A 26,267-nucleotide genomic window follows, 5' to 3' on the forward strand; every position below is an offset into this window, starting at 1 on the left:
TACATTTTGCAACCAGTGAAGCAATAGCAGTGCCTATCGTTTCGGATTGAATGTTAAGTGTAGTGATATGTGAATTTTTAATGAAGCCTGTGAATAGTAGGGAAACATACACACTGGAATGTAAATAGATGTGTAGTAATATTGTAAAGTGGACTATTGTTTCTATGTTTGATGCACGAACGAAACATAACATTAGGAAAAAAGTTTGTTTTTGCGGATGGCATCGTGATTGGCGTGTTTTTGATTGCGGAAATGTTGTATAATATGCCCCCCTATGACCAAATGGATATTCATTGACTGTGCTATTCGAAATTAAGGTAAAATTACGTTTGCACACGGATTAGTAAACCACAGGTCAACTGTTTCAATATCCCTTCATACGTGCCCTCCGCGTCCACGAATAGTGTACAAGAATGGCGAATTTTGGGTAAAAATAATCGCATTTTAAAATAATAATTTTGCATAAAAAATAGCCTTTTCCGTAACAATAAACATACTTGATGTTGAAAGCTGTTCATGATAATGGGGTGTTTTGAAATTTTAAAGAAATTGTTTTAATAATAGTTAAGTGAGGATTAGGACAGTGTGTTTGAAATATTCCACGAGTTTCAATTATTTCAATCGCAGTTTGAACAATTTAGAACTGTCTTCGAGTATGATCATTGAAAAGAAGTATATACTGGAAGTGAAAACTATTGTAGGTGGTGACATTGTACTGCAGAGAAAGGATAGACGACTAGACTACGGTGTTTGCAATAACGGAGATACATTTCCGTCAAGAACATCAAGTTTTGAGTTTGGGTGACGCAAAGTTGCATTTTCCGGTTGGCGCGCTAAATTCTGAAAACTTTTAATTATTAAAACTTTAACGAAAATAATGATTTGAAGCTCTTAGAATTCCTCAAAAAGGAAAAAAAAAGTTTTTTTCAAGCAATACTCAACCTTAACGATTTTTCAAAGAATTTATTAATATCACAGGTACATTTTTTTTTTATATATAGTTTTTGTACACCGAACTATTTTTCCCTCATCATTTTTATTGCAATTAAAAAAATAAACGCTTTGTTTATTTTTTCTGCGTATTAATCATCTTGTTCATGTCAAGCACACAAGCAGAGGAAGATAACTGTTTCTCCGTTGAGTTGCTTCTGAACAATTCCACCCCAAATCAGCCGGCCGCTGATCCGATACTCTCAGATTTTTTTTGAAACTTGGTACTTATGATGGGAACTACCTAATGTGACGACTAATTTTTGAAAATGGCGTAATCAAAATCATTGCTCCTTCTTTCTAAAAATCGTAACGCAAAATCCAGATGTTTGACTAAAATGTGATGTTTGACAAAGTTGTTGGAAAATAAATGGATCGTTCAGGGAAAATCACATTTTACGTATACTGTTGGTAAATCTTTCTCAAAAATTAAATTTAGTATTAAAAACTTTTATTTTTCAAAACAAAGACCCCCCCCCTATTGATATTTTGTTGTATGTTTTTATTGGAGAGCCCTTCCAGTTTAACCAAGTTTGACGTACAATGGTAAACAGACGTACAGTGGTAAACTCATCAAAATGTAATACATATGAATTTTTGAAATTTCAATACTTTGTGAAATCGTAACCATTTGAGAAAAGTAACATAAAAAAGAGAATTAACATGCGAATCAATATGAAAAACTTAATATGTGTGTATAACGTTTTATCCTAGGACTAAACGTTCACGAGATATAATCAATTTTATATAATTTAAATCATGTTCGTGAAATATTAGAAAATGCATACTGCTGCATTTCCACTATAAATAAATGGTTATATCTCGAGAACGGTTAGTCCTAGGATAAAACGGTATATAAAGTTTTTCATGTAGAATCGCATTCCATTTTTTATTTTACTTTTTTTTTAAATGGTTACGATTTAACTAAGTATTGAAATTACGAAAATTAAAAAAAACATAGGAGGTTGTGTCCAAGATACGACCGCATTGTTGACGTAGAACTACGCTGTTATTTTTTATAAGTCGCTTGTTTATACCTTCGGATATTATTCCAAAATGCTGTGACATTTTAGAAACAACTGCTTAGTATAATAATCCCTGAAATGGTTTTTTCATTGTAGAATCAGTTGACGATAATTGATTGATGATTCTTTGGTGCACTCGCACAACAATACACTAGCTGATCGTATGTCGCAATTTATTTCATGTCAATGCATTGAAAATTTAACTCGAACGCCATTCCGGTGACCTTTTTCGCAATTGACATCGACTCGGTCGATTGTTGCACCAGCACCATTATTCCACATCTCATAACTACATCAATATATATTTGGCACTGCATGGAAACAACAACAATGACAACACTAGCAAGTATCAAATATCATGTTATTTAATATTGCCTCAAAGGAATCACACCTCTAGGCATCGTTCGTTCAACATAAACCAAGCACCAAACAAGCGTTCGCCATAGCATGCATTCAGAGCCATATATTGGTGGCTTGAAACTACTAGGAATATAAACACTTCTCATTATTTTGCGCTATTCTCAGAAGAAACGCTTCGGTTAATATTACTGGCCTCGAAAAAAAAAGCATTACTTTCTCATGCTCGAGAGAAGCGCAGCTGTCACCCTTAGTCCACTAAGGGTGAAAGCTGCGCTGCGCTTGCCAGATTTGCTACTGGCAAGCGAAACCTTATCACATACAAAATTCCAGAACGACATTTACTTTCTTGGTGACTCTACAAGCGAAATAAACTCTTTTTGTTAATAACAACCTCGAAAACAGCAGCTATGCTTCATTATGATCAATATTAGCGCAAATGCAATCCTAGTTGAAGGCAGTTTTGCGACTGGCACGCAAACCCAAATAACATATAACATATCAGTGAGACATTCAAGATGCTTGGTATTCCCCAAATAATTTTTGGCGAACAACCTTAACGCCTGCTTCGCCAAAACGTCAGTTTAATGAATTGATGCATTCTCAAAGGCACCAACGAATCCCTTATAATGACGGAAAACAAACAATGTTAACTGCTTGGAAAAAGACTGAATTATGCCACACAGCTTGTACTCTGCTGTAACACCCATCGATGCGAATTCGCTGATGAGTTCGTCAAGAGCGACCGCCTTCACCACCAGCGGGGGAAGCTTGATTTTGGTTGCTGCCTGGGTAACGGCGTTTGTATTTTCGACCGACGCGCCGAAATCGCCTACTTCACTGTTGTTCGATGCGGTTTCACACTCGCGAAGACTCGGTTCAGTGCGAGCGCTTTTCACTGCACCAACATCGCGTGCATCATTAGATGACGCTTGATGTTTTATTGCCCCTGGCAATGCATTCGTTTTTTGCAGGGTTCGAGCCTGTCTTCCTCTTCTTCTTGCTCATCACACACTACGCAAAGAGTCCAATTTATGACGTAGAAAGAAAAGCACACGATACGAATAACGCGAAAAACGAACAAAAAAACCAAACGACGATATCCAAGTGGGATTACCACTGGTGGGGTCCAATCTTAGATCGAAGCGCAGCGAAAGCAAAGTGAACTGGATTACTCAACAGTCCGATGCCGAATGAAAGTTTGCCTCAGCGAGATCCACTGTTTATACTCTAGGCAAGTATTCCCCTTCATTCTTCTACTTTTCCTTTGTTCACGGAGACTTTAAATCCTACGATTTCCCCTCCGTTGGTCGTCGATAAGTTGCTCGTTATTGATAGCTCTGTTCGGGAAAGCACACAAATGGACAGAACAAATGTATGGGGAAATGGAAACGCTTAAAGTTTTTATGAATTTTAACCATTTACAAACCAGGGGATTCTAATGTATAGCATATTAAACAAATCTTAAGGAATTTCCGATTCGTTTAGTATGTAAATCGCCAAAATCCGTTCGCGGCAAAAAAAGTTATTAGCATTAACTTTATTTCATAAAAACGTGACCTGTTTTCTGATTTGGCACCCTTAATGAAAGACGTAATTCTACGTCAAAAAAAAAACACACCCTCTTTTGGTGAGTTTACCACGACAGCATTTAACGTCAAACTTTGTTAAATTGGAAGGGCTTTCTAATAAAAATATACAAATAAATATCGAAGGGGGGGAGTTTCGAGATATAAATGTTTTTAATATTCAATTTAATTTTCGAGAAATATTTTTTAACAGTACATTGAAAATGTTATTTTTCCTAAATGGTTCATTTAATTTCTAACAACTTTGTCAAACATCATATTATAACTGGACATCTGGATTTTGAGTTACGATTTTTTGAAAAAAAGTTAAATGTTTCTGCATATGCCCTTATAAAAAATCAGTCGTAATTAAAATTGATCATATGATAACGAAAACTTTGATTTTGGATAGGTTCCATCATTTGTACCAAGTTACAATAAAATCGGAGAGGGTGGTGCCAAAATTTGCTGTTTTCCGGCTGATTTGGGGTGGAATTGTTTTTCTTTTAGATTGAATGCATGAAATGTACCAATTTTTTGTCTGACAGCATACAACAAAAATGTTGTATGCGGAGTTAAAGCCTTCATTTTGAAGACATGGCTTCTCTTTTGATGCAACAAAGAGCTGCAATTTGCGGAAATGAAAGCAATGATAGTAAATCAATCTAATCAATCTAAAGCTACGATTTGTGAGTAGGGTTGCCAATAATATTTTTCAAAAAACTGGAAGATAGATCTTGGAAAAACTGGAAGAAACAGGATCCTGAAAAACGTCGTATTTGAAAAAGTTCGGCTTTCTTTTATCTACAATGATTTTTATACCCAGTTCAATGCTCGAGAATTTCTTTCTAAGCTTAGCTTTCAATTGATATGTACGGGAAATCAGGGTAAAACCGACACCCTAAGGTATTCCAGGACCTCCCAGGTTTCTTCGACTTCAGATCGTTACAGAACCTCTCTTCAACTATTCATGAACCATTCCACAGCGTCTGTTGATCATGTTTTGCGTATGTTTTCAGGTAAATTAAATGGGAGTGCGGGTAAGATCGACACCTTTAGAGAAACGAAAGAAAACCTTTTTACAATAATTTCAAAGTACTAAGAGGCTATCCGTATACACTTCAAGTACACCTTGAAGAGATTCATTGAGGTATATGGGGACACGGTTTCCTCTGTTATAGAACCTAACCTAACCTCAATCCTCTGTTCTTTTTTTTCTAACTCGAATTATGACATTTCTGTAGTGTTTTTCGTTGCTATCTTTTTCGCGCTAATGAAGGATGTAAAATACATGAAATCAATCGATCAATGCACGGCGCCTTACCTTATCTTCGGTTTGACGTTTTTGCGTGGTTTGTTTCAGCTCCCTTTCGTTGCCATTTCTGCATGTCCATATTCAAATGTCAACGATTGTTGACACGCAAAACTGTCGAAGTAACGACTCCGTTCCAAGGTTATCTTATCTACAGAATACAGGGTAACTTTGATATAACGTACATTTCGCTTTCAAAATTGTACGTTGTATCGAATTGTACGTTATATCGGAGCATAATAAAGAACCTACAAACGTAGCCTATAATACATTATTGTGTTCCTTTTTTAGAAAAGTTAATTAATAAATTTAACTAGAAGATGAAGCCAGCCTTTCTCATGATGTTTCCCTTCGTACTGTTGATTAAAGCTTGATTCATTTAGAATCCGGAATCACAAAACCAGCTGTATTTTGGGAATGCTTAAAGGTACAAAACATGTTTTAGCATCACAATACAGATAATTCATTGTCCTTTCAGAAAAAAAATATTCAAAAACATTGTCTTTTACACTCTGGAATTGTGTACGTTATATCGAGGGTACGTTGTAACGAGGGTCCGTTATATCGAAGTTTTCCTGGAATCTTTATTTTTACAGATTTTTTTAAACTTTTTGAAACCAACAATCTGTAGTTACAGATTACAGATTTTTTGGGTTTCAGATTTTTCAAAATAATGTTCCAATATTAGTTATTGCTTGATTCAATAATATTTTTTCCCAATTTTATGCACATAGCATTGATAAGTAGGGTGAAGTCCTGCTTTCTCATGTTCGATCTAAGACGGAAAGATGTAATAGTCTGTGTCATAAGCTAGCTTCACACTAATTACCGTTCTGAATCATATTTCGGACACTTTGTTCTAATATCTTGAAATGCTTCATGCACTGATGATATAACTATAAATTCAATATCACAATTGCTTCTTTAGAGTGATCCCTTGGTTTCACTATCAGTTCGTTTGAGAACAACATTTGAATTATCACACAGTAGGAAAAAATTCCACAGCACCACTCATTATCGTTTGTGTTTGACGTTTGTTTTGCGTGAGCACGTTGAATTTACCCGTTCATAAATATTTAAATTTCTCCCGTGTTTCATCAGTTCTCATCATCGTTAACAGTTTACTGTGATTGCTTGGTAAGTGTTCCGCAGTTGACTATAAAATATAATAAGGTGTAATGTAATTTTCGTCCATAAAATTACAAAATAAAGTGTCCGAAATTTGAATTCAATCTGTCCGAAATTTGATTTAGTGTCCGAAGTTTGATTCTTATTCGCTTCATTTGAAAAGCATTTTATTCGATGATTTTATTATGTTTTCAATCAAATAGGTACCAAAGTGGAAAGCTTGAAAGCATATTGAACTAATTTATGAAAAATATCTACCAACTAATACATGTGTGTAAAGTTTAGATCTGTTTTCTGCATCATATGCCTTAAGCGTCCGAAATTTGATTCGGAACGGTAAATACTTCACACTGTTTATGTTTTTCTTACTAACGAACAGTGAATGCAAATTTCAAAAGTAAGGACTAAAAATATCTAAAAGAATCATCGATATAATATGAATTTTCGATATGTAATCGTACTTTTTTGGAAACATATAGCGAGTACAAATTAAAATGATACTCAAGATGATATCAATACCAAGATCGTAACATTACTGGAATCCGTCGTGAAATGCAACCTAGCAAAGCTCAACTACGACCGAAAGATTTTGAACATTTAAAACAACATTTGGTTTTTTTGTTTTAAAGAGATATTTTTCTCCAATTTTCTCTTGTCGAAACCGAATTTTGTATCAAGAACAAAATGAGGTATTATTAAGTATTCCTTCCTGCTCGAGAAAGTATTTTGGGGAAATAATATACATAGTATGAATACTTACAAAATAACGACTTAAGCGTGCTTAAGCGTTCTATGCAATTGATGCAAACGGAAGCAAGACGTCTTGATTTTTATATTCAAATCAATTAAAGTCAAAGCACAATGTTCCAGGAGGTGCATTTAAGTGGAAATTAGCATCTAGAACTCGACAGTTATTCTCTAGACAAAAACTGTCTTCGAAAAAGTTGTTGCATATGACAGAGCGCTTATTTTAATGTTGTCAAAAATAGGGTGACCAACATTTACGATGAAATAAAAATTCTAACTTTCTTATCTTTATAAATAGAGGTAAACATAGTTCTACGATGTTATAGCCCCAGTTATTTAAGAATACTTGTTAGATCATAGTTTTTCTCTTGAAATAACCGATATAGCGCTTTTTTTCTAAGTTGCGTTAGGGTCACCATAAAAAACGGTTTTACTCTAACTTTTATATTGCAAATTTTACATGCAAACTGTCTTCAGAAGACTTTTAGAGATTACTAAGACAAACATTTTGCGATGCAGAACTTGTCAATATCTCAACTCTACTCAATGTTATTGATATTTCTTCCCAAAAATACACTCTCTTCATTCGGCTGTCATTGTTGTTGGGGAAAACATAAAAAATGACTCTATATATTGTGAGATTTCCAAAACTATGTTATTCTTTGTATTTGAGTAAACTAAAATTGAAATCATGAGTTTTTGGGTGAAAACCCATCAATAACTTTGAGTAGTATTGAGATATTCACAAGTTCTGTATCGCAAAATGTTGGGCATGATAAGCTCTAAAAGTCGTTCCAAGACAATTTTGATGTAAAGGTTGAAATATAAAAGTTAGAGCAAAAAACCCGTTTTTTTATGGTGACCCTAACGCAACATAGATAGAATACAACTTTATGGAAGATCTTTATCCTCTACTCTAGACATAAACTGTCTTCGACAAAGTTGTTGCATTTGATAGGGCACTCATTTCCATGTTATCACAAATAGGGCGCCCAAAATTTTCGATTAAATAAAAAATCTAACTTTCTTATCTTCACAGATAGAGGCAAATATACTTTGACAATGTTGTAGCCTCAATTATTTTAAGCAGCTTTGTAGAACAAAGCTTTATTCTATCCCTTGAAATATCCGATAAAGCGCTTTTTATTCTAAGTTTCATTAGGGTGACCATGAAAGAACGGGTTTTTTTTGCTCCAACTTTTATATTTCAAATCCTACATCAAAATTGTATTGCACCTCCTGGACCATTGTGCAACTGAGGAAATTGACTCTATGATCTTCTGAACTTTGGAATGATTTGGAGGACCTATAAAATATGATGATTGTATAAACTCAAAATCAGAATAGCACACATTTTGGGTAAGACTTCTTGCTCTGGACATTGCAACAGTTGTGGTTCAAATGGTAGATCAATTGTTCTAGTTTGATATTCATATAAATTTAAAGACAGTATGGCACATTGCGGCTTGGGTAGACTGTTAAATAAGATAGCAATAAAGGGTTTCCTGTATACCGTATTAGTAATAAATAAAAATGTCTATATAAATGAAAATCTCGTGTCACGATGTTCGTTGCCGAACTCCTCCGAAACGGTCCGACCGATTTTGATGAAATTATACACAAAACGTTTGTTAGGCACGAGAATAGGTCGTAAACTATATTACATACCGCTAGGATACCGATTACCGTATATTTAATACCGATTGGGGTGACATTATGCAAAAAAATCCATTTTTCTGTATAATTGGAATCCATTTTTTCGTATATTTTTTTAAAATTTAGTTTCAGAAAAAAAAACATAAGAACCCATATTTTTATCCATTTATCCAATTTATCCAATCAAGTTGTGATAATTATGGCAACTTGACATAAACATGATATAGACGATTCGTGTGGAAATTATCTATACAGTATGTAACATAGAAACACATTTTCTGCAAGTGGGCAAAAATCTTGTACGAAAATTATGTCTGATAATGTTTTATATTATGGATAAAGTTTTAACGGAAATATGGTTAAAAAACATAGAAAAAAAAGTTGAGTTAGGTTCAGGGCTATGTCATCTAAGTATTTAAATAACATGAAGAAATAATCTTCAATCAAATGTTAACATTGTAAAATTGAATTCGGTCTGCTAATCTGATAAAAAAGTAAATTGCTCTACGATTTCTATTATTCATCAAAGCAAGGTTGCCACATTTCCATAGATCGATAAAATTTGAATCGAACAGATTTTTAATGCAAAAGTCGAGTTCGTTCGAATCGTGGAATCCGATCGGCTTTCAAACCAATCGGATTCCGGAATATGGGTTAGTGTTTGAGATTTTCTCCACAATGTTTCTAATTATTTACATATTAACACTTTACATCAAACACATCAGTTACGTAAATGAAATACATTGAAATGAGATGGTTTAAATGATTTGATTTTTTTTTTATTTTTGTCGGCAGTCTCCGTCTAAAGCGCTCAATTCCTCTGTATGTCATAGCTCTTATCGCTACATATTCGTTTGACCTTCATCAACGAATGGATCAAAAACGTAAAACCATTCAAACAACCATAACTTACAATATATTAATTATTGTTTATTCAATCACCATCATATTCACTACAAATAATTTATTTGGCAGAACAACGTTTGCCGGGTTAGCTTGTTTTTAAATTCATTATTTTTTTGTGACAAATACAAACTTTGCATGTTTTCCTTATTGTTTGGATCTTTTTCGTTCTTCCTGGCCTTAATATATTTTTATCCCTCGGACTGTTCCCCGTGAGAAAAAACGTAGGGTTCTTGTAGCCAGCTCACCTTTTATTATAATGTTCTCTAGTTTGATTATAGTCTTCATTTTGTTGAGATTATATTCAGAAAATGTTCTTTGTACAGTTTCCACAGGGATAGGGAAACTGGATAATCTTTGAAAAAAATGGAAAATATAAGGATTTCACCGTGAGACTGGATCGAGAAAAAACAGGAAAAATCCAGTTAAAACCGGAACTCTGGCAACACTGCTTGCGAACGCTAGATTTTGATTGCATATTGGCAGATTGATGCGACTTGACGTGCCGCAAAACTCGGCACTCTGAGTTCAGCTCCAACATTAGCGCGCTTTTAAGACGCTGCTGTTTTATATAATGTTTTTTATACAACCTTCGACGAGAATTGTAAGAGAAAGTGCATTGATTGATTTTTATGACCACCACATGAAGATCGGCTAAAATCACTTATGTCGGGGAGCACACCCCATCAGTTTACTTTCCACGATAACATTCGTATACTGTATAGATCAGAAAGAAGAATATTTCAAGGAAGATGAAGAAATTTCGAAAGCCTGTACCTGTGATTTTTTATTACCCAGCTTAAAAGATAAATAGTGATCCCCGTATAATAGTAACCATTTTCAAGAGGCGTCAGCATTTTGGCAACGGATGAATAATTTACACAAAGAAATGTAGTTCCACATACGAACATGAACTGCAGGCAAAATGGTTCAACTGGATTGGATGATCCTGCAACGGTCTTTGGTGCTAGTCAGCTAGACATTCTAGCACGGCAAGAGCAAAAAAAAACGGAAATTCCGTTCAGCCTACAGAAATTAGGCGAGCCAATTAGGCTCTCTATTGAAGATCGACGTGAAGGCGGATCCTGGCTGTGTACCTCCCGAAAGTTGAGGCTAGTTTATGGCACCATACGAAGATCACATTGTCGATGCTTCTGTTAGGCTTGAAGCAAGAAAATTTCAAATCATGCAACAGGTAGCACCGTTAAAGGTACATTTTTATCATTTTTGTCGGATTTGTGCACTGTGAGTCATTGACGATGTCATTGTTTTGTTGACATTGAGCTTACCAAGAGAAGTATGCATGATCATCTCTGGGAACATCAATAAAGACAAAACACAAGAATAAATATCGCCAAATCGTCATCGTTATATGCTAGTTTTATCATGCAAACTGGAAATAGTGGTAGCTGATCTATCGTTTCTTGGTAGGTTTAGAATTCTCCGCCAATACTCATGCGAACTGTCTCTTTCGTTGCATCCATATCTTCCAAATGAAGTGTTTTCCATTCACTATTGTTGCTTTTGTTGTTATGTTGATATCCGATAACTGATAATTTAGGAGAAATGATCGAGCAGTGGACCGATTTGCTTCATAATCTCTACGCAGAAATTTGAGCACTCGTTTTAAAATTTACTGAACCCTTTGCTATCATACTTCATGGAATTTCTGATCGCAGATGGTTTATGCTTGAACGATCAATATCATTGTGCAAACGTAATGCACATTTTGAAAAAAAGTTGTCACAAACTTACAATACTATTGCGCAGTAGTCGGATGTGTGCAATGAAATCAAATCGTGTCTATCTGATGTTGAAAATGAAAATGAAATGTGAAAAATATTCTGCAAAATATTGTACAACTTCACGTCAAATCAGCTGATTTTGACGTGACCCCTTTCGGATGTTCTTAAATCTTGTACACAAGAAGGCAGCTACCCAGGGTAGCAATTTACATTATAAGTTATTATTATGGGACCAAATTAAATAACGACATATTTTTCAAAGGGTTTGTCGAAAAATAATCAAGCAAATGGAACCAAATATGGCATGTGAGGGTTTTTGGGTACGAGAAGTGTTTGTTGAATTGACAACCCTCCCTTCTCTGCAAGGGGGAAAATGGGTCCAATAAAAATATTACACATATTTCATCCAAACATGACTACAAAAATTTTCGAAAAACTACGAAGGGAAATGGTAAAATTCGGAAAATTCTCATATGTTTTGCAATTACATCGTGACAAGCGATGCTAGTCCATTTAAGGTTTGTGCTAACGGAATTGATTTTTGTTCGAAAGTGGAAATTGATTTTCACGTGAAAAAAGCCATAAAAATAAAAATGGATCGCTGAATGTGTTGGTAAGCGCAGAACTCGCGGAAGGACTCGTCCGATTTGAGATGTCTTCATTTTATTATACTTTCTGTATCAAACATGTATTCCTTAAAACGGAGAAGCAAGTTATTTGCAAGTGGTTCAAAAATCTTGAACGAGAATTGTGTCTGAAAATTATTTGATATCATAATGACGAGTTTTGGTAGAAGTACTAGGAAAGACATAGTAAAAGTAAATTGTAAAGGGTCAATTAGAAGATTATTCAATGAACAGTTCAGCGATTGAACCCATGAACGTTCACTTAGTAAGAAAACGCGAATGTTTGGAGGTATTGATAACAACAAAAAAATCCATTTTGAGCGGGATGAAGTTTGCCGGGTCAGCTAGTAACAAATAAAACACAAATTTCTGTCACGGTAGCCATTCGGATGTTATTTTGTGCGCATCACATTTAAGGAATTTCCCGTGAATTTTTGTTGTTTTTATACTAAAAACTGCTTGATATTTTGAACAACGATTAGTTCAGCTATGATAAACTTGTTTTCGTGCGGGGGATAGGGACCGCACAAAAAATCGTACTAAACTTCACCAGTAGCTTTAAAAAATAATGTTCGCTACCCAATTTGACCGTAAAAAAGTTTCCTTAAGAAAATAACCCAACTCCTAATGATTCCATTCGTGGTCAACATTCCATTTCCATTTTACACTTTAATAATGGCTTACTCACTTGCGGCGATCAACAAAACATGAGAATAGAAAAAAAAACTTTTTTAAAGATAATAATAATAATACACATAATGTACTAAAAGCTAGAAACTAATTAGGCAAGTAGCAGTTAGCAGTTATCATACCCCTCCCTTCGTTAATCAAGGGCATTGATGAGACTAAAATAAACCATTAAATGCGAATAATGGATATCCAACGTGCCCCACAATTTTATTTTCTAGTTTTTAGTACATTATTTGTATCATTAACACATTTCTCTATAATAAACCCGTTCAACTTTTTTTCCTCTGACTATTTTTTTTTTTTTTTATCCAAAATATATATTTTTATTAAGGCTCATATGGCGTCAACCTGACGGGGCCGGGAGTTCAATATTTCGACAATGTTTGCCTTATAACTATGTTAGTAATATGTAACCGATTACTCGCGGTTGGCTCGAGGTTAGTTTTATAAGTGTTTTCGTAATTGGGATGTTGCTGTCTCCAATGCTCTGTACGTGTGCCCGACACGGGATACTTCCTATTGGGATGCAGCTGACCATTAATCAGCAACGCCCCCTAGTCTGAACCCCATATCTAGCGTGGTGCGTCTTCTCGACTCGAGGAATCCAGGATAGAATGGTCACTAGCCGGCGCAAACATCAGCTCGTGTAGAGTTGTCATGAGCGGTACAACCTTTGGCTCTTGTTGAATGATCAGTGGACTGTACAACCTTTGGCCCGTGTATCTGTAAAGAGTGTGTGTATGTATTGCCGCGACTAAGTAAAAGTTTATAGATCGGATAGGAGGGATATGAAACAGAGACACAACGAAGGAAACATCATTAAACGTTGACATCGGCGTTTCTGAGGAACAGGTATAGATGAAGCAGAAGATCAGGATCACGGCTACCTAAGATATCCCGGACGGGGATATCCGATTGTCTGCCTTGTGCTCTCAGTGCTCTAGAGAGCTGAGAGCGAGCAGCATGGAACCGGATACACGACCAGACAATATGCTCGATGTCGTGGTAGCCATCGCCACAATCACAAAGATTGTTTGCTGCGAGCCCAATGCGATAGAGATGCGCGTTTAGGTTGTAGTACAGTACTATTTTTATGATGTACTGTATTCTATTAGTGAAATCATTTCATTTAATACTGACATTGAGGGGATTGCAAAAATAGATGGTACCTACCCCACAGACATTCAAATATACATACAATTAGGTCAAGCTGAATGAAACTGTTTAAAAAATAATTGGTTATTTAGGGACTACGGCCATATTGGAGTTGGATTTTTCTTAAATAGCTGTGTTCTACTATCCAAGTTCTTCCGTTTAATATTCATATGGATGAGTTTTTAAAAAAATATATATCATAACGTGATCAGAAGGACTTCGATCAGCACATTCCTAATTTCGAACGATCGAGGTTAGCCAAAAGCAAGCCAGGAGACGATTCCAGGCACATCAGCACTTTTACTCAATAAATGCAACAGCAGAACCTTCACCCGTGTTCAATTTCAGTTCTAATAAATTGTATATCGGTGCCGCGCGTTGTCCGTTGCTTTAAATAAAGTTAAAAATAAATTATATCTCTTTATTTAAAATCCCGAACACGTTGCCCGAAATAAGATTATATATTGCGCCATTTTTAATTTGCATTTTGCATAAACAATTGTATTCTACTATACCATATACTTATATTGATGGGGTTTTGGAAAAACCCATATTGATAAGGTTTTGAGAAAATATGTATTCCACCATTTAGTAGCGGCAGCCATCTTGGATTTTCAAGATCATGGAATACGCAGTTTTATAATGGTTGCAAAGATAAAGTTGTGTTCCAAATTTCAGATCAATCGGTCAACAGGAAGGGGTCAAATTTGTATTAATGTGGGAGAGCGCTACAGACAAAGTTACAAAGTTACAAACGTACATACAAACGGGTGAAGCTAAATAAAAACGTTTAAAAATAAATTACTGATGACTTCATTATTTTCAAATACCTCACAAAAAAACGCACAAAAAACAATCGCATAGAAAACCACCCAAACACAGATTTTACTGTACTACAAAACATCCTGGCTATCGGTGTCAGGGGCATTTAGATTGTATTTCTCTAGCAGTACGTTAGAATGTCACACTTCATCCTTTATTGATGTAACCTTTACACTTAGCGTCCAATGGAGCCATGAGTTAACGATACACAATTTCATTAAAATTCAAGAATAAACTGCATATCGGCGTTTTTCACAGCCATTACGATATGTCTGACAAATGGCACAATACCATCCATAGGTAATAAAGGTGAAGGTGAAGTATTCCGCACGGACCGAAATCATCTCAATAGTACAAAATCATCAGGGGGTGGTGTTCTCATAGCTGTCCACCGACGCCTAAAAGCTCACCTGATTAGATAAACCTCATGGTCCTGTATCGAACAAGTGTGGGTTTCGATAAAACTGGAAGGTAGAAAGCTGTATCTCTGCGTAGTTTATATTCCTCCTGATCGTACTCGAGACATTGATCTATGTCCAAGTACAGTCGGTGTCGGTAATAGCTTCACGTGCGCTTCCAGATGACGAAATTGTTGTACTTGGTGATTTCAATCTCCCAAATTGGATCTGGAAGATTTTTGTACGCTGATGCGACCCAGTCAACCTTCTATGCTGGGACGAACGCCTTACTAGACGGGTACAGCTTTAATCTGCTTCAACAAATCAATTCTATTACGAATGAAAATAACCGCATGCTTGATTTCTGCTTCGTGAGCAAACCAGACGAAGCTCCGATATTATCGGTAGCACCTGTGCCTATTGTGAAATCAGTACCTCATCATCCTCCACTTTACCTTACTATGAAAACCAGTACGAACAGTTTCAGCATCGTTCCTACCACCCTCCACTATGATTTTAAAAGTGCTGACTTTAATAGTATGGTTGATGTGCTTTTAGACATTGATTGGAGTGAAGTTTTGGACAAGGACGACGTCGATGCTGCTGTCTTAACCTACACGAACATTATGAGCTATCTAATCGACAGGTATGTTTCGAAGAAAATCATACGTTCATCCGGTCACCAACCGTGGCAAACCACCGAGCTTCGCCGACTTAAAACGGCTAAGAGGGCTGCACTTAGAAAATACTCTAAATACCGTCTCCCACCTTTGAAGCAACAATATGTACAACTTAACCGTCAATACCAAAGAACAAGCAAACGATGCCATGTAATCTACCTACGCAGTATTAAGCGGAAATTCAAGAGCAATCCTAAACTATTCTGGAAATACGTCGATGAACAACCCAAGGAGTCTGGATTACCATCATCTATGTTTCACGATGGACATGAAGCGTCTGACACACAGGGAATTTGCAATCTCTTTTCAGCGAAGTTTTCTGGTACTTTCTCGAACGAGAATCTGTCTCAAGACCAGCTCTCGAGAGCCACGAGAAGTGTTCCAATACTGAACTGTTCGATGTTCCGAATCACCGTGAATAACGAAATGCTGAAATCTGGTTTCAGCAAATTGAAATTCTCCAATTCTGTCGGACCAGATGGAGTCCCAGCATCGGTCGTGAAAAAATGCGCAGTAGGGTTATTGTTTCCACTATGCCAGTTGTTCAATCTTTCTTTGACTAAGGACATCTTCCCATTGCTTTGGAAGAAGGCTTACATTTTTCCGGTTCATAAGAAAAGGCGATAGTAGAAACATCGACAACTACCGAGGAATCTTTGCTCTGAACGCGGTTTCCAAAATATTTGAACTTGTGGTCATCGAATCGATTTTCGCTCACTGTAAGCAGTATATATCTATCGATCAGCATGGATTCATGCCGAAGCGATCCACCTCAACGAATCTGCTATCGTTCACGACATATATTGCTGACGGAATGTTTAGTGGTGTGACCCAAACGGACGCTATTTACACCGACCTTTCCGCTGCCTTCGACAAAATAAACCACGATATTACAGTGCGCAAATTGGACAAGCTAGGCTTCAGGCTTCAGGCTTGATCGGTCGCTCCCTCACGGTCAAAATTGGCGAGTGCTTCTCCGCAGAATTCTCTGCTACATCAGGAATACAGGGGAGTCATCTCGGCCCTCTGATATTTCTTATTTACTTCAATGACGTAAATTTAGTGCTGGAGTGCCCTCATCTTTCATTCGCTGACGATATGAAGCTATTTCTCCACGTTAAGTCGGAAGCTAACGCTTTATTTCTCCAGCGACAATTAGAAACTTTCCAAAAATGGTGCGGGGATAATCGTATGTCGCTGAATCCAAGCAAATGTTCCACGATTACTTTTACAAGAAGAAAAGATCCTTTTCGTTACAATTATTCTCTTGACGATGCTCCGCTAACTAAACTCGACTGCGTGAAGGATCTAGGAGTGTATTTAGACTGCAAACTCAACTTCGAAATACATGTGAACTACGTAGTCGGGAAAGCTTCGCGTAGTCTTGGATTCATTATGCGCACCGCGAGGGATTTCACCGATGTATACTGCCTTAGATCTATGTTTAGTGCTTTAGTTCGCTCAAGCCTGGAATACTGTGCAGTAATTTGGAATCCGCACTATCTCAACAGAGTCAACAGGATTGAAGCTGTACAAAAGCGATTCGTTTGATTCGCCCTAAGACGATTGCCCTGGAGTAACCACATCAGTTACCTAGCTATGAAAGTCGGTGCCAATTAATGGGTCTTGATACGCTACACGTGCGAAGGGATGTGAACCGCGCACTATTTATGTATGATGTTTTATTAGCTAGGACAGAATGTCCAGTAATATTGGAGAACATCAACCTTTCGATTCAACCTCGAGCTCTACGGGACCACGCATTCCTCCGAGTGCCTTTCCGTCGTACCAACCATGGATACAATTCAGCACTGTTAGGCCTTCAACGTCTGTTCAACAGAGTAGCATCTGGTTTCGACTTCCATTATTCGAGAAATGTGGACCGGCAACATTTTATTGGACAAATTAGAAATTTCCATTAAATCATTAGGACAAAATACAGCCTGTTGATCACAAATCAATTAAAAAAAAAATACCCAGAAAAAAAAAGCCCAAACGATATCAACGGGGTCGATCCAAGGTCGGGTGGAATGCGAGGCTGTTTTACACGACCACGCTATCCACATAGCCACTTGTGCAGAGTAAAACGGAGAGCATAAACGTGAACCTATATCCTTTTCGGTCTGGGCCGTGTATGTGGCAAAGTATACGAAAAACCTACTTATTTGGAATGTCTCTCTTGTTCCGCTCGCTTATATTGCTCTTATATTGCTATAGCATATATATTATACAAATTTTATACCAGTATGGGAGAGGTGCACACTTCAAGTTATTTTTAAATCGGAATGCCAAAACATGTGCTAAACATTTATGTTGGATGTACGATATTAAGTGGTTTGCTCGTTACATAATGACATCCCAGTACCTTTTGCAAGCTGTGAAATGTAACGACAGTAACAGCTGCATCGAACCATTGTGTAGTTATTTTTGTGTAAATCAACATCAATTTATACCAGCTATCAGCTAAGCTAAGATGGTTTGAAAACATCAATCCCAACATTTGTGAGCAGAGATGCCATCCTTCCTAATTTTTCAGGATTTCCCAGACTTTTTGGCACGTTCCCTGATACTAAACATTCAATTTCACCTGATTTTTAAGAAATGATCCTGATTTCTCCTGATTTTTTACTTTTCACTTTATCAGAATGAAAATTATCCGTAAAAATATACTGAGATCCCTGTCAAAGCTTTCCTGGTGCGAAATGAGAACAGTCATAGTAGCTATCCGGTTCACACATGTATAATGCTTACATGAAATTGAATTCTCCTGATACAAAGCTTTATCAATATGTATGATCGTTGTAAATAGACTGAAAAAGCTAGAGTGAATATCTCGAATTATTTTCACTGTGCACAAATATTTAGAGGCTTTTCAAAACAGTGCTAGATAATTTAATGAAACTAGTTTTTTTTTTCCAAAATATATATTTTTATCAAGGCTCATATGGCGTTAGCCTGACGGGGCCGGGAGTTCAATATTTTGACAGTTTTTGTTATCATCTATGTTAGTAATATGTAACCGATTACTCGCGGTCGGCTCGAGGTTAGTAATACAAGTGTTCTCGTAATTGGGATGTTGCTGTCTCCAATGCTCTGTACGTGTGCCCGTCACTAGTATATTTGAAGAGTTTAAAAAATAATAACGAGATTATGTTCGAAGAACATTATCTTGTATGATGTGTATATACGAGTAGCCGCAAATATATTGATGAAGGAATACGTTCCAGAGTGTAATATAACTCAAGAGAAACTTTTAGAATTCAAAGTCAATATAATAAACAAAATTATAACATTTGTTCGTCAGATTCAAAGTAGAATCAACTTTAATGGTGAAACCTCAGTAAACATATTTATAATCGTATTAAATAACATCAAAATTTAAAAACATTCAACAATCCATCCACTGATGATATGCTTTCCTCATTCGATGATTCGAGATTCGTTACAAAGTATAGACGATGAATTTAAATAAATTCTGAATACTGATTTTTCAGCGAATCACTTTAGTGATATTGTAGGTTATTGGGGAAAAATATATAATCCATCAAAAATCCTTGTGAAATTCTCTCAATGGCAATAACTTCAACATTTTGACCGTCCTAAAAATACGATATGTCCTGAGAGGATAGAATTTTTAAACCGCGTGAAGTGAAAAATGGCGAAATATTGTTTATCGTAAAATAAAACTGGATATATGTAAATCTGCCTATAAAAATGATGCTATTGTTTTCCAAAAAAATCGGCACGAACTCTCTGGATATGAGCTAACCTGATTTCTATTTTAATTTTTCCTGATTTTTGAAAATTCTAGGTGGCAACTCTGGTTGTGAGCATTCATTTTCGTCTCTGTTTGTTCGAAATTCTATGGATTTGTTGAAAGTTCTTTCAAAATCATTACTGGCATATAAGGACCTTTCGCATGAACATTTGATTCCGATCTGGGCGAATGTCTGATTTTTTACGTTGATATTGGGTTGGGGTAAAAGAAATGTCGTATATTGTCAATGTATGGCAACACTTAAACATATCTTGTGTTGTACTTATCGCATCGGGTCATACTATCGATGACAATCTGTGCTACAAGTGTCGTTTTGACAGTGTTGTGATTGTCCTTTTCAGTCTCAAGGTATAGCGCGTCAAAGATGGAATCCACCAAGCAAGAAATTCCATATTTTACGTTTTTACTACCTGCGAGGTAAATCTGCAACGAAGGCGGTCGAAAAAAAAACGTGTAGTTTATGGACCCGATACTGTAACGATTCGCACAGCACAGCGTTGGTTTGATCGATTTCGTTCTGGTGTAGTGACCCCGTACACCCCGTACTGGTAGGCCAATCGTCGTGGAAACCGGTAAAACCGTTGATATCATCCAAGTATACCGGCATGTGAACATTCGCTCGATTGGCCAGGAACTGGGTATAGACCATAAAACCGTTTGGAACCATTTTCAGAAGATTGGATTCCAAAAAAAAAACTGGATGTAAGGGTGCCACACGAGTTGACGCAAAAAAATCTTTTAGACCGAATCAACGCCTGCGAACTCGACCCATTTTTGAAGAAGATAGTGACTGTTGATGAAAAATGGATCACGTACGACAACCTAAAGCGAAAAAAGTCGTGGTCGAAGCGCGGTGAGCCGGCCCAAACCATAGCCAAGCCCGGATTGACGGCCAGGAAGGTTTTGCTGTGTGTTTGGTGGGATTGGAAGGGAATCATCCACTATGAGCTGCTCAACTATGGCCAGACCCTCAACTCGGTTCTCTACTGTAAGCAGCTTGACCGTTTGAAACAGGCCTCCCAGGTTTGACCAGAAGCGGCCAGAAATGATCAATAGGAATGGTGTTGTTTTCCACCAGGACAACGCTCGGCCTCACACATCTTTGATGACCCGCCAGAAGCTACAGGAGCTTGGATGGGATGTCCTATTGCACCCACCGTATAGTCCGGACCTGGCTCCAAGTGATTATCATCTCTTCCGGTCCATGCAAAACGTTCTAGGTGATACTAAGTTGGCCTCAAAAGAGGCTTGCGAAAACTGGCTGTCTGAGATTTTTGCAAATAAGGAGGGGGGGTTTTATAACCCAACCCTATATTTTAACACTAAACCTACCACGAGGGGTCAACATTGTCACAACATAAGTGCATACACTAATTTTCTTAAAACATACATCGAATGTATTTTTCAGTGTTTACTCCTCTCTTGTTAATTTTTTACTGAGAAATTTATGTAATCTGCCCTAACTACCGCAAAGGGTCATTCTAACCGTGCCAGCATTCATATGATATCAGAAAGATTTGTATGTGTGCTTGTGATACAAAACCATTGCATTTCACATTTTTGCTATTGCTTAATATATTTTGTTGGATTTGTGAATGAATAGTGAATGATTAGAATAAATTGTATTGCTGACTATCCAAGCGAGTTAACAGTAACCATGCCAAGCTACAGAGCTATTTTTCGTGTCAAGAATTGTAATATCATTATTTTGCTAATAATTGTTATCCTAAAGATGTCGAAATATGCAGGAGAAATATGGTATGTCACGTTTCTCAACAAAACCATATATAATCGAGTCATTGTCACTTGACCCACTATGGTATGAATAGGTAGGTATACATGAAACATCGGTAGGTTTAGTGTTAATTACTTAAAAATAGTATTATAAAAATTATACAAACGACTTTGACTTCGTGTACAGATTATGTTAGCGTTACGTAGCTTAAGGGGGAGGAGGGTTTGTCTTGCGTTGCTTATAATTACATATGGGGGGAGGGTGTTCATAAACCGCATTTCCAGCGTTACGTTATTTGAGTACCACGCCTTCTCGATCGCGAATGTACGGAAAACACCATTTCGGGAGAAAAGATCACTTTTTGGCGGATATAAGAGGATTTTTAATTACCACGCCCGTCATTTTGGAATATTTTTCCCAAGACAAAGACAAAGAGAGCTGAACAATGGCTATAAGGTATACGGACAAATAAAATTTGGAAAATTCGTAATTATGACTTATTCCATATAGATAAAGATGAATAATTTAAAATGGACATTTGGCAATGCTCAGGTGTGCATCAGGTACAACATGTGACGATTGAAAAAAAAACAATATTCACAATTGCAATTTAGTTTTTTTTTGGGAATTTGTCCGTTATTTAAAACATATCTAAATTTACAATTTTTGATGGTCGTCACAGCACCATTCTTTACAATACTTAGAGATGTTAAAGTAGTACTTGTATTTTACTATTATTTTAGTAGTATCTTTCTTTGAAAATGTTTTAATTAATGTTAAGTGATTGCATGTTATAGTATTCGTATGTTCTCGAAATTGTCTCTCATAATCAACAATCTGAAAATCCAAAAATATTTTCACAATAACGGAGCACTCAATGTTCAACGTTAACTCCAATTTCACAAATTAACTGTAATTGGACAAACTTTTCACTGAAAAACACAGGCGCAATCGATTTTTTCGAGCTCACTTCTCGTTGCGGAATAATCGCAACTGAGTACCAATAAAAATAACGCAAGGAGTATTACGGTGAGAAGGCAAAGTTCCTCTAGATGGAAAAAGTAGAACTTCAACCTAAACTACTAGTTTGTTGATTGAGAACCGAAGTTTTAGCGCAGCCGACATCATATGTACAAAGGCTCAATGAAGTAAGGTAAGTATCGAGGCAGCGAATGGATCATTTTGTGAGTGGAACTGGTTCAAAAACATATTTCTTCTTCTTCTTTTTCAATGGCACTAACGTTCCTAGAGGAACTTCGTCGTCTCAACGTAGTATTACTTGCGTCATTTTTATTAGTACTTAGTTGAGATTTCTATGCCAAATAACACGCCTTGAATGCATTCTGAGTGGCAAGCTCTAGAATACGCGTGATCACAGTGCAAGTCGGAGGAAATTTGTTTGACGAAAAATTCCCCCGACCAGAACGGGAATCGAACCCGAACACCCGGCATGTTAGTTATGACGCTAACCACTCGGCCAAGGGAGCACAAAAAATATTTAGAGGGCTTTATTAGATTTATTACTCCACAATCCAATATCAATTTGATAAAATTTCAAACTTCGTTTGTGTTATTTGCTAAGGTACTTTTTTCTAATCAATTGTAGTTATTTGGTCACCTTTTAGTATACACACCCGTGGTTCCAATGTTGATGTACTCAAAAACACCGGAAAACAGAAGATCCAATAAATGAGTGACAAGTAACCAAAGGGGAACAGTACGTAAGTGTTTCCCAAACATCTCCTAGCGAACGATGAGCTCATTGGACGGTTTTGTTCCATCAGGTAGATATTATCAACAGAGAGGTAGTCCAGTTACACGATCGAGGGTATGCATTTCAGGGACTGGCTCGAACGGCTTCGATCGGATCGGCAGTTGGTTGGTTGATTTCGTCACGTTCGGACGCTAATTTAGTGCTGCTGTGGATACTCAATAGTATTGTGTGTGTTATCAAGTGGTTTTTTAACTTTTGTGTTAGTAGCAATCAGTTAACGTCAACAATATGTCAAAGTCGGACGAGTTGGAAGTCAGTAAGTTCCTGGACGATATCCAGACTCACTTCAAGCAGCAGCCGGTGAAATTCAGACAATTCCTTGAAATACTCGATAACTGCAACAAAGAACGGAAAAGATGCGACGTTGGTGTAAAAGAATCTCACGATATGAAGGCACACGAGCGGATGGAGGAGCTGTTGGAGGGCGAGGAGGCTCTATTGCGTGCATTTGATAACTTTTTCCCATTCAAGACAATCGACGAACCCCAACAACCAAGCACTTCTCGCCAGACGAATACAGGCGCCACATCGACTTTGGCGAATTACACAACCGGTACTAAGGTAGGGGTTGAGCTGTTGCCACAAGCTAAAACCACAAACGGTCAACCGCTTAACGTGAATTCAGCGAATTCAAACAATAATAAAGGTTCGCGAGGTCCCAAAATCCCGGATGTGTCCATATTCGGAGGGACATTCAGACACGAATTTTTCGACAAAGTACAAGCGGTTCTGCAATTGCCTCAATTGTACCATGATTTTGTAGAACAAATTGCGTTATACAATCGGGCGATTGTCTCAAAGAAAGAGCTAATGAGGAGGGCTTTGATGTATCTCCGACAGGCTCCAGATCTGTTGAAGTGGTTCGAAGAGTTCATAAGCGAAAGTGTCCCCCTACCGAAGCCCGACCGTTTTGGTCCAAGCTACTCTGCATATTTGAAAAATCCAGAAAAGGACACGTGCTCTGGTCGAACAGCACTCTGCCGAGAGGTGCTGAATGAGACCGTCTCACTGTCAGCGAGGCAGACGCTGTTCGCAGGGAGAAAAAGAACGGTTTTCGAGAAGAAAATGCATGAGTACGAGGACGAACGCTTTGAGCTGGATTTTGTGATCCAAAACAATAAAGCTACGATAGAACTCTTGAAGGATATCCACACGAAGCTGTGTTCGATACCGTCAGCAGAGCTCAGTGACATCTATTTGGATGATTGTCTCGGTGGAAAATCTTCTACGATGATAAAAAAAGCGCTGCGTATGGTTTATGGTGCGCAAACGGAAAATGTGATGCAAAATCTGAACATTAATCCGTTCGGAACCATCCCTGGTGTGTTGAAGAAGTTGCAGGAACAGGAGGCAGCGTGGCACGCTAAACAGGAGGTAAGATTGCTTCTAGAGTTGATAAAGAAGATGATTACTAATAGGATTTTTCTTCCACAGATTTCCAACAAAAGGCTGCGGAAATGTTACGCAGATAATCTCCTCAAATCTCTTGATCATAAAGGAATTGATTTCAGAGCTGAAGACAGCAAGGCTCTGGGGTCGAAGAAGTTGATCGACGAAATCGAAACTCTGTTCAAAGAGGTGAACTCCATTGGCTTATGACAGATGATTGCAGTATTGACCAAGCTTTTTTTTTCTAGCGTAATGAGAAATATATAGACCAAAGCTCTATCAGTTCGATCGGTGGACCTCACTTAAGTCTGCCAGCTAAGGGCTTGCCGAGACTCAACGACGCAGCCAATTTGCTCTTTCATCACATAGATCGGTACAAAAAAATTCAGGAGCATGAAAGAACCGCGATTGCGGGAGTTTTCCAACAGGTTATGCCATTCCTTTTTTATACTTCTCATCCGACTCTTCGTTCGCCAGAGAAAAGTAGTGGTATGTAGAAAGGCTTCTGCATTCGAGGGATATGATTTTACTGATTTGTTTCTTTTTCACCAACAGATGAAGAAGGCAACAATCCTACACCGATGAATAAGAACGAGGAAAATAATCCAGAGGTAAACGACTCAGATTTCGTATGGACTTGATGATGGGTCAATGTTTCTAACCCCATTTTGTTTTCTTCCCAGCAGGAAGACAGGTACACAATTTTCTATGCTGACGACAAATGGTATCTCTTTCTGCGGTACCACGCAATCCTGTGCGAGCGGCTGCAAACGCTATACGAACGGGCGAAGATCATTGCCGCCGGGTCTAATCCGAAGAAGCCCATCAACGCCGAAGCGCTCTATTCCAGCTTTCTGGGAGTGATACAAATGATGCTCGAGAAGAAAATGACCCAGGAACAGTATCAGGATACCTTGCGCCAGATTTTCAGCATTCACGCCTATATTGCGTTCACACTGGATAAGGTCGGTTTTGGGTTGATGGCAGCTCAATTCGAAATATTTGTTCACGTTTCATCTCCAATCACAGGTTATCGAGAACGCTGTCCAGCAGTTGGCGCGCTGTGTCAAGGATGAACACTCCTTCGAGTGCGCAAACCGATTCATTCACTGGCAAATATATGGTGGTGCCGGCGGACTCTTGCTAACAGCGAAGCGCCGCGTGACGGGCGAACTGAGCTACCGACGGCATACGATGCGCGCTTTGAAGGACAAACACTGCTACGAAGTGTTCTCTGTAAGTGCATTGCATTTACGGTAAACTATGGTCAAACACGTTCTCTAATATGTAATATTTTTCCTGAACAGTTCTCAAGTGATCGTCGCGGAACAATCGAGCTGTTGGATGCCCAGACGGATATTATATCGCAGAGTTTCAGAATTCAGAAGGCCAAAAATTTCGGCAATTCGGCTACCGTTACCCGGAACTGAAATCGTAGAACAATAGTTTGCACGAGTGATTGCTAGTATTTAGGTTAAGTTAGGACAATTTTGGTTAGATATTTAGTTAGTAAATATATGCCTATTCGTTTGACAATGAACGTGGTTTTATTCATCTTTATTTTCTGTACTTTAGAGGAGTTGTATCTAGGACACGACCGCATATTTTCGACGTAGAACTACGCAATTTTGTTATGCAATCCACTGTTTTACCACTTCGAATATGATTTTAGAATGTATCGAAATTTTTGTAATAGATTATGTTCTTCGTCACAAATAAATTTGATGAACGTCCTTTTACGTTTGATATGATGCCTAGGACTACCAAAACATGTAAACGGAAGAATCGT

General features: G+C 37.5%; 1 protein-coding gene across 5 annotated transcripts; it reads left to right on the top strand.

The window, feature by feature from the left end:
* On the top strand, positions 1-26,042 carry LOC129778227 (paired amphipathic helix protein Sin3b-like). Of its 5 annotated transcripts, none has more exons than XM_055785000.1 (9): positions 1-317; positions 22,922-23,099; positions 23,157-24,463; positions 24,524-24,667; positions 24,727-24,967; positions 25,034-25,089; positions 25,162-25,443; positions 25,508-25,714; positions 25,786-26,042. In XM_055785000.1, the coding sequence occupies exons 3-9, from the start codon at positions 23,318-23,320 to the stop codon at positions 25,906-25,908; spliced, it is 2,199 nt and encodes a 732-aa protein (XP_055640975.1). In that variant the 5' UTR covers positions 1-317; positions 22,922-23,099; positions 23,157-23,317; the 3' UTR covers positions 25,909-26,042. The 5 variants fall into 5 exon arrangements, with proteins under 5 accessions (XP_055640975.1, XP_055640976.1, XP_055640977.1 ...); XM_055785001.1 differs by having other exon boundaries at positions 22,922-23,036; positions 23,100-24,463; XM_055785002.1 differs by having other exon boundaries at positions 22,941-23,099.
* Positions 26,043-26,267: the final 225 nt, after the last annotated feature.

The sequence above is a fragment of the Toxorhynchites rutilus genome, chromosome 3, assembly GCF_029784135.1.
Source record: "Toxorhynchites rutilus septentrionalis strain SRP chromosome 3, ASM2978413v1, whole genome shotgun sequence".
NCBI classification, from domain to species: domain Eukaryota; kingdom Metazoa; phylum Arthropoda; class Insecta; order Diptera; family Culicidae; genus Toxorhynchites; species Toxorhynchites rutilus.

Bases quoted from the DNA above. Each gene is read 5' to 3' on its own strand.
- LOC129778227 (XM_055785000.1), top strand. From the start codon at position 23,318: ATGTCAAAGTCGGACGAGTTGGAAGTCAGTAAGTTCCTGGACGATATC. The intron at 25,444-25,507 runs GTCGGTTTTGGG...CTCCAATCACAG, and splicing joins TTGCGTTCACACTGGATAAG to GTTATCGAGAACGCTGTCCA. The intron at 25,715-25,785 runs GTAAGTGCATTG...TTTCCTGAACAG, and splicing joins ACTGCTACGAAGTGTTCTCT to TTCTCAAGTGATCGTCGCGG.